Source organism: Crotalus tigris, unplaced genomic scaffold (genome assembly GCF_016545835.1).
Source record: "Crotalus tigris isolate CLP2741 ecotype Arizona unplaced genomic scaffold, ASM1654583v1 scf7180000017720.317629, whole genome shotgun sequence".
NCBI classification, from domain to species: Eukaryota; Metazoa; Chordata; class Lepidosauria; order Squamata; family Viperidae; genus Crotalus; species Crotalus tigris.
Window position 1 is genome coordinate 201,815 of NW_024096589.1, and position 17,444 is coordinate 219,258.

The following is a 17,444-nucleotide window of genomic DNA, read 5'->3' on the forward strand; positions in this document are numbered from 1 at the left end:
TTTCTACCGCCTGCGGAAGCCGCCGCACATCTGGTATTGGGTTGCGGGATACCATGGCGATGGGGGCGGGGCTTTATTTTAGAGGCGGGACTTGTCGGTGGAAGAGAGGGTTTTTTTCTTTTGCATTGGAACTCACTTCAGATAGATTGAAGATTGGTTGTTTCCAGGTCACTTGTGCACTTACTTGTTGGTTAACCTGCCTTGGGGTCCTTTGCCCTGAAAGGCAGAATATAAGCAAAAGTAGTATTTTTGGTCTGTTCTTTTTCCATGTGCATACATCATTCTCTTGCATTTCTGTCCTCCTAACAACCTTAATGAGTTGGGTTAGTCTGGACTGGAGTAATTACAGTAGTGGCCAAAATTGTGGAAACCTTTTGGGAAAAGTGTACAGTAGAAATGCCACCTTTGGTTAAGTTTCCACCAATTTTTCTTCTAATTTCTTTATAACTGAAGCCTTGTTCACTTAATAATACTATTTTACATCACTTTCTGGGCAACCAGTCAACTCTTTGCACCATTACTTTAATTTTATTACGTTTTACAAAGCTCACTAAATGAAAGAACACCAAAAAACCCAACCAACTTGATAGTGATCACATAACACACTGACAAATGTTCTCTCAGCTTCAATACATGACATCAATAACTGAATCCTACTGTGATCTGATTGGCTCATTGCCAAAACAATATGACACCTGATTGCTCTCTAAACACTCATGCTCATTGGCTACAATCAGATGAAGGAAAGCTACTTAATATCAACCTAAGCAAGTTGTGCTTCCTTTTTCTAGTTATTTGGCTATAACTTTTCATAGAATACAGTACAGTTAATTGAACAAACTTTGTTGCATTACATTCTTGATTAAATTATCTTTCCATTGATGTATAATTTTATGGCACTACTCCAAAAAAAGAGTGTTATTAGCCATCAAACCTCAAAAATACACTTTTCCCAAAAGGTTTCCACAATTTTGGCCACAAAGGTACCCTGTAGCTTTATTTGAGTGAAGATGCAGTCTTGGCTTTTGGTTTAGTCTGGATGTAAGCCTGAATACGTGGCATAATGTAGAGGATAGAACAGCCAACATAGAACGGATCAAATACAAGAATCTGACCTGGTTAAGCAAAATTCAAATATATCAGGATTCAGAACACCGTTTTTGACACAAAGAAATGACCAAGCTCTTTGCACTTCTGTTTATCTGCAATATTGTACATTTTCCAAGGCACATTGTTGCACTCTTAGAAACATCACAAAAGAAATATGAAAATACACAGAAAATGAACAGAATTTGTCTCAGTAATCAAGCATTGTTTGTTTCTGTGATCAAGCATTGGCTCTGTAGTAAAAGAAGTGTTAATATGTTAAATGTGATAAATATCTGTGCAAGTCCATTCTAGAATATTTTTTATTGAGGGTACTTTGTGTAGAGAATTTTGAGGTATGGCATTTAAATCTATGCAGCAGTAGTCCTTTTTCTTGCTGTCATTAATGGCATACTGACTACTGTAAGTAGTCTCTGCTGTTAGTTACTGTAAATGGCATAAGGCCTGGTTCTATGTGGTACTGCCTCATAGTATTTGCCCGGCCAATTCAATCATGCAGGGATTTTGCACAACAGATTCCTTTAATTCAGGGGGTCTTCAAACTTGACCCTTTTATGACTTGTGGACTTCAACTCCCAGAATTCCTTAGCCAGGCATGCTGGCTCAGGAATTCTGGGAGCTGAAGTCCACAAGTCATAAAAGGGCCAAGTTTGAAGACCCCTGCTTTAATTACAAAGTGCCATTTCAGGACCTTGGAAGCATACCTTCTCTGTAGCAACACCTGCCCTCTGAAATGAGGTTTTCACCTAGATTTGGACAGCCCTTACCCTGCAGGTATTTTGAAGGGCTTTTTAAGGCATTTGGCAAGGGAGAATGATGCCCCTTTGCTTGGTTCTTGTCCATTTGTCATTTTTGCGATAAAATATAATGCTTTCAACCTTATAATGTTTACAAACTTCCTGTAAGCATTATAATAAAGTAAATAAAAAAAATAACAGTGATATAATGTAGAATTATTCATACCAAAGCCTATGCCTTAAAATGGACTTAGGTTCGTCTAATTATAAATAGGATCAAATAGCTGGGATAAACTTTCTTGATTTATTTTTATCAGGATGAATTGGAGTGTGAACTTTTCCAAAATGGACACAATACTTTTACAGCAACGTATGATTAGTTTTCTGTTTTCATGTATATCTTGGTTATAAGATTTGCTTACAAAAGCTATGATCAAAAATCTCAATTTTTAATTTTTCTGAGCATATCAGCTTCCTAGAAGCAAGTTTGTACATTTTAGAGATGCTTAATTGTGCACCGTATTTTGAAGGAAATGAAGATATGTGGTGAAAGTCAGTGTAATGGAGTTGCATATTTGTAGAATTAAAGAACCATATAAATTAATGTGAACAAAGATAATTCTTTACCTAGCCTTTAGTAGAAACTAATTTGGAAAGATCAGGTGCTTTTTTTCATAAACTACATGCAGAACTGTTAAGAATTCATCATTCTGATAAACTAAAAGTAAAGAAGACTAAAAAATGTAAGTATGAAGTTAAAATCCTGATAATGAACTGACATTACTTTTGTCTTTTTATAGCTGGGATGAAACACATTTTGGAAAGATGGGGAGTTATTATATTAACCGGACATTTTTCTTTGATGTCCATCCACCTTTGGGGAAGGTAAAAAGCTACTGTAGTATTTTAACTTTTTGAGATTTAGGTAATTTAGTTAATACTTTTGGTGGAACATTGTTACTTCCTGTAAGCATTATAAACATTTCAGTGGATAGTCTTTAAAATTAATTGTTTTGGTTTTATAACTTGGGTCTTGCTATCTGGCTGCTCTTTCATTCTTAGCTTGAACATGAGAAACAATCTCTTTCAAAGTTGACAGATCAGTTTAAGTCTGAAAGGTTTTAGTGTTACATCATAAACTATTATTCCAAAAATGTTCAACTCTAAAAACCTTAGTGCTGTTCCAGTCTAACAGAAGCTTGCTTTTAAATTGCAGTTCTTAATGTGACAAAAGGAGGAAAGTATTCAGTAACTGACTAGAGAGTAATCATACAAAATTCTGATTTTTAAAAATAAATATGAATCTAAATCTAATTTTTTGACCTGACTTCACCCATTATGTTTTGGATTTGAAAATGTATCCTATTTTTTTAACATTTTGTTTAACAATTAGAATTTACAGAGTTTTGTCATGGATAAAATTTTATAATATAGGAAATTTGGGATGCCAGTATTCCTAACACTAGGAGGGCCAGTATTTATAGTGTATTTTTTTTAATTGGCATGCCTACTATATACTTTCATTATATGTTTTGGAATGACAACTATTAGAAATAGATAGACTTTGTTCATTGTTTTCTATCTATGCTATTACCTTTTATATCAGTTAGCTTCCATTGTAATCTATGGCTAAACTTCATCTTCCTTAATTTAACTGCTTCTGGTCTAGGCTTTTGTTAATGTTTTTGATCTAATGCTTGCCTATAAGTTAATAATAATAATAAAGTTGGAAGGGACCTTGGAGGTCATGATAGCAATAGCTTTCTTCCATTCTCATTACTCCTGCTTAACATACTTAAGCACAAGGTTCATTTTTGAAAGTCATGAGCTATAGACAATACTTTTTATTTACTTATCAAATGTTATTTGATTTGATATGATAAACTTTTGAATTGTCTTCTGCTTTACTAATATCGTTCCTTTTTGTCCCTAGATGTTAATAGGACTTGCTGGCTATCTGAGTGGCTATGATGGGACTTTTCCTTTCCAGAAGCCTGGGGACAAATATGAACAACATAACTCTATAGGAATGAGAGCAGTAAGACTATAAATATATCTTTGGAGAACAGTAGTATGTTTCTCCTTTTACTTCTAATAAGTGTTAGAGCAGTGGTTCTCAATCTTTTTATACCGGCGACCCTGGTCATAAGGAGGTGGCGGCATGCGCGGGGGCTGCCCCCTGCGTGGCACGCATGCGTGGCACCGCCCCCTGCGCGGCACGCATGCGTGGCGCTGCCCCCTGCGCCGCCCCCTGCGCGGCGTGCATGCACGGCGCCCCCCCTGCGCGGCATGCATGTGCGGCGCCACCCCCTGCGCCGGCTGAAGAAAAAAATAATGGCGGATCGCGTTGTTTGGCGACCCCCGTGAAATGGTCGATCGACCCCCAAATGGGGTCGCGACCCACAGGTTGAGAACCGCTGTGTTAGAGCCAGAATTTATTCTGTCTGATACTTCTTCTGTCTGTGGAAAACTTCTTAATTCAGGGATGAACAGCTTTTTTCTATCAGTTCTTTCTTCTTGCAAACCTGTTCTAGAAGACTGGTATGATGTCTAGAAGACATCTATTGTTAGGAGCTTCCTGAATTACTAATGGTGCAAAGAAATGTTAGAGCCACTTTAGATTTTTAAGAAGAGATTTTGAAATAGCCTGTAATATAAACTTCATTTTTTTAAAAAATATTTCTTAAATAGTTTGCTGCATGTTAACATGAAATAAAATGTATAGCTAAAGTTTTAAAATGTATAGGAATAAATAAGGGAGATGAAAATATTTATTTTATTTATGTACTGTTGCTTATCCTGAGGGAACTCTAAAAAGTTACTTCAATTTTTTTTAGCAAATTCTTAATTTGTGATGCCCATCATTTCAGTTGATCCTCCTGTTAATATGAATTAAATCTACCTACGATGGAGCTTTATTTGTTTCAAGCATGCCAATCTTTATTCCTGCACTTTTCCTGTGCAAGTATAACAATATAGCCGATTGATCTGTAAGCAGTTTGGCTACTTTGGGGCACACATATTAATGATGTTAGAGTGGAGTGAATAGAATTAAGGAATGGATTCAGTATTTGAAGACCTGGTTATGTATGAGATAAAACAAATGAAGAAGAGAAATTAGAGAATTGTATCTAAAGTATGCAGTGCCTAGCAGAACAAATTTCATCCTTCAATTTTTTTTTAAACACAGAGACTCCATTCACATTTAATTGGATAGTATATTGAACAGCGTGTATATGGCTTTGATCAATAGAGCCCTGGTGGTTTGGTGGTGAGAATGCAGTATTGCAGGCTAACTCTGACCACAGCCAGGAATTTGATCCTGACAGGCTCAAGGTAGACTCAGCCGTCCTTCTTTCCAAGATCATAAAATGGGACCCAGATTGTTGGAGGCAATATGCTGACATTGTAAATGGCCCAGAGAGAGCTGTAAAGCACAGTGCAGTGATATATATCTTGTTTCCATGAAAGTAAGACCTATCCTGAAAATAAGCCCTAGCTTGATTTTTGGGATGGGCCTAATATATGACCTACCCCAAAAATAAGCTCTAGTTTTGGGGCAAGGCATACACCTAAAAATCAAGCTAGGGTGGGAATAGGGTGGAGCTGCTCTCTGCACCCCACACCCACTTATCAGACCTCCCATGAATGGACTCCTGCCTCTTCTCACCGGCCTACTTCTTCTGTGGCATACATTTTGCAGTTAGAGGCCTTTCTGGAAGGCGTCTGCAGCAAGAACCGAGCTATGGATTCAATCTGTAGCTCTGTTCTTAGATGCAGAGCCCTTTCCAGAAGGCCTCTGACAGGGAAATGCAGGCTAGAGCTCCATTCTCAGCTGCTGAATGAAGCTGTTCCTTCGGCCGCAAAAGAAGTGGGCTGTTGGTGCTGCCACCATGAGGTAAGTGGAAAAGGCACCCCCGGAAAATAAGACCTGATGTCTCTTTTGGAGGCAAAATAAAATAAAATAAAATAAGACTTGAGTCTTATTTTCGGGGAAACACAGTAAGTCTTAGTGCTATTGCTATCAATAATATTTTCTCACTTTGTGAAATTAGGAAACTATTGCATTAGCAGAATTTAAAGTTGTTATCAATGAAGAGAGAGGGGGGGCAGAACAGAACATAAACTGGAATTAAGAATTTTGGTAGCTGAATTTCTGGGAAATAACCGGCTAACTGTACAGGTAGTCCTTGACTTACAGCCATTCATTTAGTGAATGTTCCAAGTTATAGTAGCACTGAAAAAAGTGACTTACAACCATTCCTTGCACTTACAACCGTCACAGCATCTTCATGGTACATGATCAAAATTTGGGCGTTTGGCAACCAGCATGTGTTTACTGAGGTCATGTGATTGCCATTTGGGATGTTCCCAACCAAGTTCTCACAAACAATCAGTAAGGGAAGCCGAATTATCTTAACAACCTTGTGAAGAATGCTTCTCTTCCTTTTTATTCAGTTCAGTGCCTTCCTTGGTTCATGTCTGATCCCCTTCTGCTACCTCACTGTGCTGGAGCTGTCCAGATCATTGCCTGCAGCAATAATCACTGCTACCATCCTGATTTTTGGTAAGCAACTGTTTTGTATGGCTTGGTCTGTGTTCTCTATTGTGAAAGATTCAATGAGATTACATTAAAATCAATAAAGATTATAGGATGCAAAAACACAGAAAGAAAAATATCAAAAATAGCATTAATGTCTAAAAAGACAAAACCCCAGCTAAATAGGAGACATGTAAAATATGAAAAATAAAAAAGGAGTTAAACAAAACATACACTTCAAAAAAAAATCCATAGTTTGGTATATAATCCGGGGTTCTCACAGTACATTGTTCTTGACCCCAGTAGCAGGTGGCAGTTGTGGCCAGGAAGGCCTTTGAACAACTTCGTGTTGTGTGCAAGTTGTTCCCATTCCTGGATAAGCATGCCATTCTTACAGTCACCCAGGCCCTGGTCACCTCCCATCTGGACTATTATAATGAATTCTACATGGGGTTGCCCTTGAAGAGTATTCAGAAACTTCAGTTAATTCAGAAAATAGCGGCCCGAACAGTTTTATAGAAGTCTAGACTCAATGCTTCTCAGTGATGGCTCCTTCTTTATGGAACATCATTCCCTCTGAGGTATAGTTGGCCCCCACATTGTTGCTTTTCCAATATGTTTTTTTGTTAGCAGGCCTAGGAACTACAAAGACAGAATCAATCAAGTGGCTGATTTGATAGTGTTGTAGCTATTGGGGGATGGGGTGAGTTTTTTTAAAAAATGGGTGATTATTATATGGTGGCTTTTTTTAAATATTGTAAGCCCCCCAGAATCACCTACTACAGTATGTGTAAATTGGGCAGCTTTATAAATTTGTTTAATAAATAATAAATATTTCCTCTCAAAGAAAGCTAGATTTTTTTCACAAAATAATTCACCTTCGAAATAACAGGTTTATTTTAGATTCACTGAGATGCAGTCATCTTTTTTCTGTCTTGCCTTTATGTATGTAGGTATGTGTGTGTGAGAGAGTGAGTGAGTTGGTGTTCCTCTTAGGTTCAGAATCGTCTTTCTAAGTACAGTAATGTCTCTAACATGAAAATGTTTGGATGGCATTTTTTGCACATCACAAATTTACTTTTAGATTTCAGTATGATTATGTTCGATAAGCATTGCTAAAAGAATTTGAATGACAAAGCTAGTATATGCTTGTCTTATTTTTTTCAGACACTGGATTCATTACAATCTCACAGTACATTCTTCTTGACCCCATTTTGATGTTCTTCCTCATGGGAGCTGTACTCAGTATGGTTAAATATAATTCCTATTCAGATAGGTAAGATGACAGCATTTGATCATCTTAGGAAGTAGACATGTGCCCCTTGTCTCTATTACAGAGTATTTGTATTTATTTTTATTGTAACTTTTAATCTGGCATCAGGACTCGAAAGAGCTCTGCGAAATACTTACAGTATAAAACATAAAGCAATTACATATTAAAATGTAACAAAGAAGGGAAACGAATATAAAAAAAGAATATGTATGTAAAGTAGACCACCCTCAATTTGTAAGCATTTGGCATCCCATAGTACAATTGCTGAAATTAACAGCACATAAGGCTGGCAAATAAACTTTTTGTTTCAAATGGAAAGATTGCTTTCATAAGATTATTAGTGTTATTATCCTATCATTTGCTGCTATGTCACTGTTGTATTTTTAAAACACCCCATAAAAGTGATCATATGATACTGAAAAGTTGTGAAAATCAAGGGCAGTCTCTGCTTCCTGTTGTGGTAGGCTCTATGGGTTCTAATCAATTTATAGAAGCTTTTAATAAGACCCTGTCTTACTTGCCCCCTGCCAAGTAAAGTAAAAAGGATAGCTACTAGAAAGAGGATGCTTGTGGTGATACAGAATGATCTATTAAGTTTATTGGATCTCTGGTTTATCTATTTATTGGATACTAGATCACAGCTTTTTGGCACTGTTTAAAAAACATTATGTTTTACGATTTGAACTACTGCATGTTTCTCATCTACTTTTATTCTCTCTCAAAATCTTTATTATCGAAGTACATCATTATACTGTGCCTTTTATTATTTGCATTTATCAAGAAATGCTGTCAGCTTTCCAGTGAGCAGTGCTTATATACTTACATATTTTTAGTAATAATAAATTAGTAATAGTAATAAAGCCATGAAAGTTGTTAGGATAGTTTATCAGAGAATTTTGCTTACTTTGGCAGCCTGAAGTTGTGGGGGTGTGATGATTTTTTTTCCGGATTGTAGATGAATAGAATTAATCTTAAGTCTTAAGTGTGCTTATTTGGAAAAAAGACTGTGACAAACAGACAAAGAGGTTTAGAAAATATATGGATACCATGAGCTTATGTGGTTAAGTGGGTACTTGAATCTGAGCCTTCTTGTTGCTGCATAATGAGATACTATTTTTTAGTTATAGCTATGTTTTCTGTGTATACTGTACATAGAAAAGACTCAGATCCTTTAGCAAGCATATTCCTGGTTACTTTCTTTAGCAACCTGAAACCACTATAGTAAGTTGAGGCTTAGATAATCTCTCTAGATCAGGTTGTGAATGAATATTTTTTATTATGGTTACTTTATTAAGGTCATAGACAGAATTACAAACAAAAGTACCATTAAATATGAAACAAAAACAAAACATTACAATTGGTGATGGATTTGTCAGTGCATAATCAAATTCTGCCTAATTTTACAGGTAGTATAAAAAAATTAGCCATGTTGAAGGAGAATTAATCATATTGATCTGATAACAATAACTGATCATATTCCTTTATATATGATTATAGAGAAATTTTAATTTCCCAAGGAAAGATTACTGTTTTACCAAAAATGGTGTCCTCTGTGTTTATTGGAACTGCAATTCCTACATTTCTCAGAGGAAATTTGGAAAATAACAGGTTCTAGAACAAACTTCTTAAATATGTACTTCTGTAGCACTGTTATTTTGGTCCAACACCTAAAATTCATAGCCTTATTTTTGCTGTACTACCAAGGTTGTTGAGAACTGTAGTCCAAAATACCTGGGAGGGCAAAAATGCCTTTTAAGAAAAAGCATTTTTGGAACCAGGTTCTATCTTTATGAATTATTGATATCACCCTCTTCTCTGTAGGTTAAATACAATTCTTTCATACTATATCTCAGTGTCTCACAACCAATTTGTTTTCAGCGTTATTTTTTTTTCCATCAGGGATCCTTTATAAATAAAATATATTTTTATATAGATTGTTGAACAAAACGTTTTTCAAAAATATGAATTTTGAACAAAAAACACATATTTTACAGATGCTTTTCTGCCCCCTGGTGGTTCTGGCTGTGTTTGACTGGGGTGAACCTCGCTGGTGCATTGGGGGTGAAATTTGTTGGCCTTTTTGTTGTCTTTCTGGTTGGCCTGAATACTATCTGTGAACTTTGGCAGTTATTGGGAGACCTTAGTCTATCACTGGTGAGTATATAAAACTCATTAGATTTTAGCATTTGTATGAAAAAGATTGTATTCTTAACAACACACCACAAAATTGTAAGATGTCAATTAGGTTACTGAAATCAAGATTTTTATAGTTCATTCCAAAACAATATTGCTCGCTGGATTGCTTTATTTTTTTATTTTTATTCGATATTGAACTATTTTATATATAAATATGGGGGGGTTGGACTAAAAGATCTCCAAGGTCCCTTCCATCTCTGTTATTCTTTATATATACATATCTAGCATTGTTATTGCGAATCCAAATGTAAGGACATGTGTAAAGTTCTGCAAGTGATTTTATATGACAAATTTTACTGATGAACTGCCTTTAATTGGTTACCTTAATAAGCTATGATGTGTGTTGGGGAGCCGGGGAAGAAGCCTGGAATCATTTGAACTTTAGTGAAGCAATAAAGATTGCAGCCTACAAATTGGATTTTTGTACACAATAAATTGCTGGTTTATAGCTATGCATGATGAATTTAATGGCCTTTACAGACAGAGTTAGTTTTTTTTAAAGATGAAGAAAACTTCAAGCCATTCATCACTAAGAGTTTGTTTTCTGGACATAAAAAGCTTGCCATGGTAGAAAGAAAAATTATTTCTAGAGAGTAAATTATTTCTATGCAATGCTTAGGAGAAGTTAAATATGAAATATGCTGAGATTGACAATAGACATTATTAAATTGGGCCCTCCTTAACAGCAAGAAAGGAGGCTTTCTGGCACATATTATTTACTGAAAGCCTTCTGTGGATATTTCAGTGTAAAGTTATTTTATCAATTGTTTCTATTTCTTTTATATATGAAAATGTGTTCTTTTTTTTCTACTGTGTGATTTTAATTTTCTTGATTAAAATACATGTAGTGTAACCATGTGTGTTTCAGCTTTTGAAAAGAACTACTCTAATTTGTATTAATTGCAAATCCATGTTGCTTAAAACTCCTCTTGCAGATGACTGTTCAGAAATTCAAGCCGCACTGTTACCAACACAGTTCTTTGAATCTTAAACTGTGCAAAGCAGTGTATAATTCTAGATCAGGATTAGCAGAGACGGCTAAATTGACTGCTTTGATAAAAGAAAAAACACAATTACTTTTATTTCTACTTGGAAACCGCTTTTGGACTTTGTGCTTGAAGTAGAAAAAAAATGAAACTTTGATTTTGGGTTTTACTGATTAGATAGATTTGTTGTTATAGAAATGGCTAGTTTATACTATTATGTAAAAGTAAAAAGTTGAGGTTTGATGTTACTTCTTATTTTACTACACCAAAAGGAGTCAGAAGTCAGTGCCTTCCCCCCCCCCCTTTCTCTGCACTTTTCTCTTTCCTTTTCCCTCCCCTATTTTCCCTATTATTTGCTTTTGTATTTTTATATTTTATATTCTAAGCTAATAAAAAGGATTGGCAGAATAACTGTTTTTCAGCCCTTCACTACTTAAACTGAAAAAGCATTACATTGAGATTATTAATTATCTCCCTACTAAAGGGTATTCAGTTTGCTCAGTAATCCTTTTCTGCTATTTGCATTCTTAGATAAGCCAAGAAGAAACTCTTGCAATAACAATATAAGTTGACAGAGTTGAAGGATGAGCGGGAAATAGTGGATTTGGACAGCATTTCATGCATGGTTATTTGACAATATGTACTACAGTATTGAATAATTGGATTTAGTTTTAGCCAGCATATATTTGTTTTCCCTGGGTAGCAGCACATAGATAAATGTAAACACAAGGAAATACTGTATGTCACAGTATTTGGAGTTTTAAAAATAAGTAAAAATAAGTTAAAAATAAGTAATTTCAGAAACCTATTTTGAACTTGATTGAAAATATTATGTTTTGTCCAGAATTGTTTTTAGTTTGGTATGTAACAAACAATGCTAGAAATAATTTCTCTGTGAGAACTACTTTTCTACATATATAGGATAGAAGCATAATAGTACACTCTTTTATATTTTTAATTTGAAATAACAGTGCAAATCTGTACTCAAGAATAATATATATTGAATAAACATGGAAAATTGCAATCCAAATCGCTCTCCTATCAGAAAATCTTATTTTGGAAAAAACTGAAGTTTGAACGAGTAACAAATTTTGGATTAATTAATATATTTATTTTTTAGATAGATGCCATGCAATTTGGTGTGGGGGGGGTACACACAGTTCATATGTACAGTTCCAAAAGTTTTCTTGTTTGTTTTGAATCAAATTGTTTTTGAAATGACATATGACTTTTCTGTTCTGTTGCCATATTAAGGTACTCATGGCATGATTTACTATGAGAAGATACTACATCAGATGGAGCTGTTTTTTAAAAAAAATGAGTATGCTTTGTTCCATCTAATTTTAACACTAAGCAATTCAGGCTTGCGGCTTTATTGCTTCAGCACTGGAAAAATATGTAGATAACTTGTTTGGATGAAGAAAAATCTTGCCTAAAAGTTGATGCATCCAATTTTTTTTTTATTTCAGGTCACACTGGGAAAGCACTTCTTGGCTCATGTACTTTGCCTCATTATACTGCCTCTTGTCCTCTATACAGCTCTTTTTGCAGTTCATTTTGCAGTGTTAAACAGAAGGTATCTCATTCTGTCAGAGAGGAAATACACTGTTGAGAAACTCTGCGCTGCAATTGATGTAGTGTTTATTTGGACCCTCTACCAAGCCTTTTTTTTTAATATTTTTTTTTTATTTTCCATTTATCCAACATAGTTATACAACAAAATTCACTTTACAAAATAAATTAAATTCATAATCATAACCATAACCATAACCATAGGTGCCGCTTGCTCGTTCCCCCCAAGCTGTATCCACCCTCCCTAATACCTTCCTTACTTCCCTCCTCTTTCTCTCCTCCCCTCACTACTCTCTTCCCCTGCCCTTCTCCTCTTACCATCCTACTTCCTCCCTTCACCTTCCTCCCCTCTCATCCCTCTCGAGTACAGGAATACAGCATAGGGGAAACGCCCAAGCAGCACCTCTCTCATAAATTATCATATCTATATTATCCTAGTCTACCTATTTACCCACCCACTCACCCACCCTCAACTCCCCCCCTCACTTCCCAGAGCAGAGTACAGGGTGATTAATAACAAAATTAACAATATACAATAAAAAAGAAAAAGAGAAAAAAAATCATACTTAGCCCTTAACTGCCCTTAAATTACATTATCATAAACAAATCTCTTATACAACATTTACTATAAAATTTACTTATAAAATAAATGAAACTTTATAGTCCCATACTTCTTCTGAATATAATCTATCCATCTTCTCCATACTACCAAGCCTTTTTTAAAGACATTTAATTCAGGGTAGTATCTACATTGATTAATTGCAACAGGCCAAAGCTAAACAGGATTGAAAACCTCAAGGATGCAGAGTAACCTGAAAAGTAAAAACAACAACAACACCCATCCAGGAATGGCGAACTACTTGTTTATTGCTGCCAAGAAAACCTCATGAACTGCTGAGCTTGATTTCAGTGAGGTTTCATTTATTTTTAAATTGGCTAAACATGATTTTAATGAATAGTGAAGCAGAGCCAGCCAGGCTTTGAGCTTACTGCTGATTATGGCTGGGGACAATATCTGATGTGATCATTCACAATTTTGGCTGTTGCTTTGCCTCTGGAAATGAAAGGCTATAAAGAACTCTAAAGTCTAAACCAGGGGTAGGCAACCTTGGCTCTTTTATGACTCATGGACTTCAACTCCCAGAATTCCTGAGCCAGTCTACGCTGGCTCAGGAATTCTGGGAGTTGAAGTCCACGAGTCATAAAAGAGCCAAGGTTGCCTACCCGTGGTCTAAACCATGGCTTGATCTGATAGTATGTCTAAACTAAACGATAGTTCTAATGGTTCAGGACATTAGATTCTTGTAGACATCTAAAAGAAGTGGAAAGCAGTTTTCTTTTGCTGTAACATTTTCTTCTTATTTAATAATACTGTATACTGAAAGGCCAAGTACTTTTTTTTTCTCAGTGGACCTGGTGATGGTTTTTTCAGCTCTGGATTTCAATCCCGGCTCATTGGAAACAATCTTCATAATGTTTCTGTTTCAGAATGTGAGTATCTGGGTTATTGAAGGGACAAATGCTCTAGCAAACATCATAATTCTACATTCTAATAAACAACATTTTCCTCTATTTAGAAACATTTTAGATAGTTCAAAGCAAAACAAATTAATGATTTTTAAGAAAAAGATTTTTAAAAGGCAATTTTACCTAGTATTGTTTGAAATATTTTGATGTGCTGCCTCCAAATTATTTCTAAAAAAAATAATCGTTGTTATGTTTGATTTAGGGAAAGGGAATGTACAATTAAGGATAGGTGTGATGGGCATGTAGAATGCTTCTGTTAATGTTTTGTATAAAATTATGTACTTTATAGTGAGGCTGGGAGGGCAATATACTGATAAGTTGAATTTCACACATCTGTATTGGATTAAATGTATTTCATTTGAACATCATTAAGTGAAAAGCCATATGTTATTATACAGCAGATTAAATCCAAAACCACTCAGCATACAAATGTCTATGACTCTCAGTAAGTAGAATAAACTAGTAGACTCCCAAGTTGTACAGCAGTGTGGTGGTTGTGGTTCAGAATTCATATTGTACAACTGTTTGACTTAGTTATGACTTGCTTAATAATTTATAATAGTCTAGCATTTATAGCAGAGGTGTCAAACTCGCAACGTCACATGACGTGTCATGACATATCATGACTTTTTTTCCATTGCCGGAAATGGGGTGGGTGTGGTTTCGGCATGACACATCTGTCCCACAGGCTGGCAGTTTGAATGCTAAATTTTAAAAGGCATAAGCTTAAGCCAGACAAATTACATTATGCAAATAGCATATTTGTGAAAAAACAGTCAGTTACTGCTTATTCAATAAGCCATAGTTGTAGGCTAGTATGATACGTGAATCAGGTTGATGAGTCTCATAAAGTTGTTGTCAAATAGCATTACGATTACAAGAAAGATGCTAAAATGGCGGTGAATTATCTAGACACATTGATCTATTTTATATCTGTTTAGCAGTTTACTGAACAAGGAACACTAGGAAGGAGGTAACGGCAAACCATTTCTGAAAATCACGTCAAGAAAACTGCAAGGATTTGTTCAGGCAGTCTCTGAGAATGACACACTCATTCATCAAATTTGCAGACGACACAAAACTGGGAGAATAGTTGATGCTTTGGAAGATACGTTCAAGATCCAGAAGGATCTTGACAGACTTGAGCACAGGGCCCTACCCAACAAGGTGCAGTTCAGTGGTGAGAAAATTAAGATCCTGCACTTAGGCAGGAAAAACCAAATGTATAGGTATAAAATTGGCGGTACCTGACTGAACATTGAACAGTGGTAATTGTGAGAGGGATCTATCTAGGTATCTTAGTAGACTACCACTTAAGTATGAGCCAGCAGTGTGCTGTAGTTGCCAAAACTCCAATACAGTCCTAGACTACCTCAACACAAGTCAAGACAACGAGAAGTGATAATGTGGCTTTACACCATGCTGGTGAGACCATACTTGAAATACTACGTCCAGTTATGGTCATTATAATATAGAAAAGATGTTGAGACCCTGGAAAGTGTGCAGAGAAAAGCAACAAAGATGATAAAGGGTCATTAATTTAATGAACGGTTGAGGGACCTATGTATGCCTAGCCTATTGAAGAGAAGCTTCAGGGGGAACATGATAACTGGCTTCCAGTGCTTGAGGGGCTGTTACAAAGAAGAAGGGACTGACTTATTCTTTAGAGCACCAAAAGGCAGGGCAAAAAGTAAAGGGATCTCGTCAAAGAGAGAAATAAGAAGAAATGTTCTGACAGTGAGAATAATTAATCAATGGTATAGCTTGCCTCCTGGGTTGTGGATGCTCCATCACTGGGGTTTTCGAAAATAGGCTGGACAACCATTTGGCTGGGATGGTATAAGACATTTGCCTTGAGCAGAGCACTGGACTAGAAGATCTCTGAGATTCCCTTCTAACCCTACGATGGAAGAATCCATTTCCATTTGGGGAGAGAGAGAATTAAATACAGCTCTCTGACAAAATGAACCATAGCTAGGTAAAGCATGAATGATATTAATAACTTGTGATAATAAGAATCTTTTAAGAAAGGAAGTTTACAGTGGCTTTCAGTGAAATAAATTCAGGGAACAAAATTATGTTTGAACATTTTTGTGTGGAAGGAGACTTAGTGTTAGCTATCTTCCAGTGCTTTTGCTAAATGTTATAATTTAAATGTTATAAATTTAAATGTTATAAATCTTGATTTCAGTAACCTAATTGACATCTTACAATTTTGTGGTGTGTTGTTAAGAATACAATCTTTTTCATACAAATGCTAAAATCTAATGAGTTTTATATACTCACCAGTGATAGACTAAGGTCTCCCAATAACTGCCAAAGTTCACAGATAGTATTCAGGCCAACCAGAAAGACAACAAAAAGGCCAACAAATTTCACCCCCAATGCACCAGCGAGGTTCACCCCAGTCAAACACAGCCAGAACCACCAGGGGGCAGAAAAGCATCTGTAAAATATGTGTTTTTTGTTCAAAATTCATATTTTTGAAAAACGTTTTGTTCAACAATCTATATAAAAATATATTTTATTTATAAAGGATCCCTGATGGAAAAAAAAATAACGCTGAAAACAAATTGGTTGTGAGACACTGAGATATAGTATGAAAGAATTGTATTTAACCTACAGAGAAGAGGGTGATATCAATAATTCATAAAGATAGAACCTGGTTCCAAAAATGCTTTTTCTTAAAAGGCATTTTTGCCCTCCCAGGTATTTTGGACTACAGTTCTCAACAACCTTGGTAGTACAGCAAAAATAAGGCTATGAATTTTAGGTGTTGGACCAAAATAACAGTGCTACAGAAGTACATATTTAAGAAGTTTGTTCTAGAACCTGTTATTTTCCAAATTTCCTCTGAGAAATGTAGGAATTGCAGTTCCAATAAACACAGAGGACACCATTTTTGGTAAAACAGTAATCTTTCCTTGGGAAATTAAAATTTCTCTATAATCATATATAAAGGAATATGATCAGTTATTGTTATCAGATCAATATGATTAATTCTCCTTCAACATGGCTAATTTTTTTATACTACCTGTAAAATTAGGCAGAATTTGATTATGCACTGACAAATCCATCACCAATTGTAATGTTTTGTTTTTGTTTCATATTTAATGGTACTTTTGTTTGTAATTCTGTCTATGACCTTAATAAAGTAACCATAATAAAAAATATTCATTCACAACCTGATCTAGAGAGATTATCTAAGCCTCAACTTACTATAGTGGTTTCAGGTTGCTAAAGAAAGTAACCAGGAATATGCTTGCTAAAGGATCTGAGTCTTTTCTATGTACAGTATACACAGAAAACATAGCTATAACTAAAAAATAGTATCTCATTATGCAGCAACAAGAAGGCTCAGATTCAAGTACCCACTTAACCACATAAGCTCATGGTATCCATATATTTTCTAAACCTCTTTGTCTGTTTGTCACAGTCTTTTTTCCAAATAAGCACACTTAAGACTTAAGATTAATTCTATTCATCTACAATCCGGAAAAAAAATC

The 17,444-nt window shown here is 35.5% G+C and overlaps 1 protein-coding gene across 1 annotated transcript in view; it reads left to right on the plus strand.

The window, feature by feature from the left end:
• Positions 1-16,209, plus strand: part of LOC120306134 (protein O-mannosyl-transferase 2-like) — a 198,621-nt gene extending 182,412 nt beyond the window's left edge. Inside the window, exons 13-20 of the mRNA XM_039338813.1 lie at positions 2,645-2,729; positions 3,778-3,882; positions 6,303-6,411; positions 7,552-7,660; positions 9,652-9,811; positions 12,309-12,415; positions 13,820-13,902; positions 14,883-16,209. Coding sequence (XP_039194747.1) covers positions 2,645-2,729; positions 3,778-3,882; positions 6,303-6,411; positions 7,552-7,660; positions 9,652-9,811; positions 12,309-12,415; positions 13,820-13,902; positions 14,883-14,890 — 766 coding nt within the window. The 3' untranslated portion in view covers positions 14,891-16,209. The remainder of the gene's footprint in view (positions 1-2,644; positions 2,730-3,777; positions 3,883-6,302; positions 6,412-7,551; positions 7,661-9,651; positions 9,812-12,308; positions 12,416-13,819; positions 13,903-14,882) is intronic.
• Positions 16,210-17,444: the final 1,235 nt, after the last annotated feature.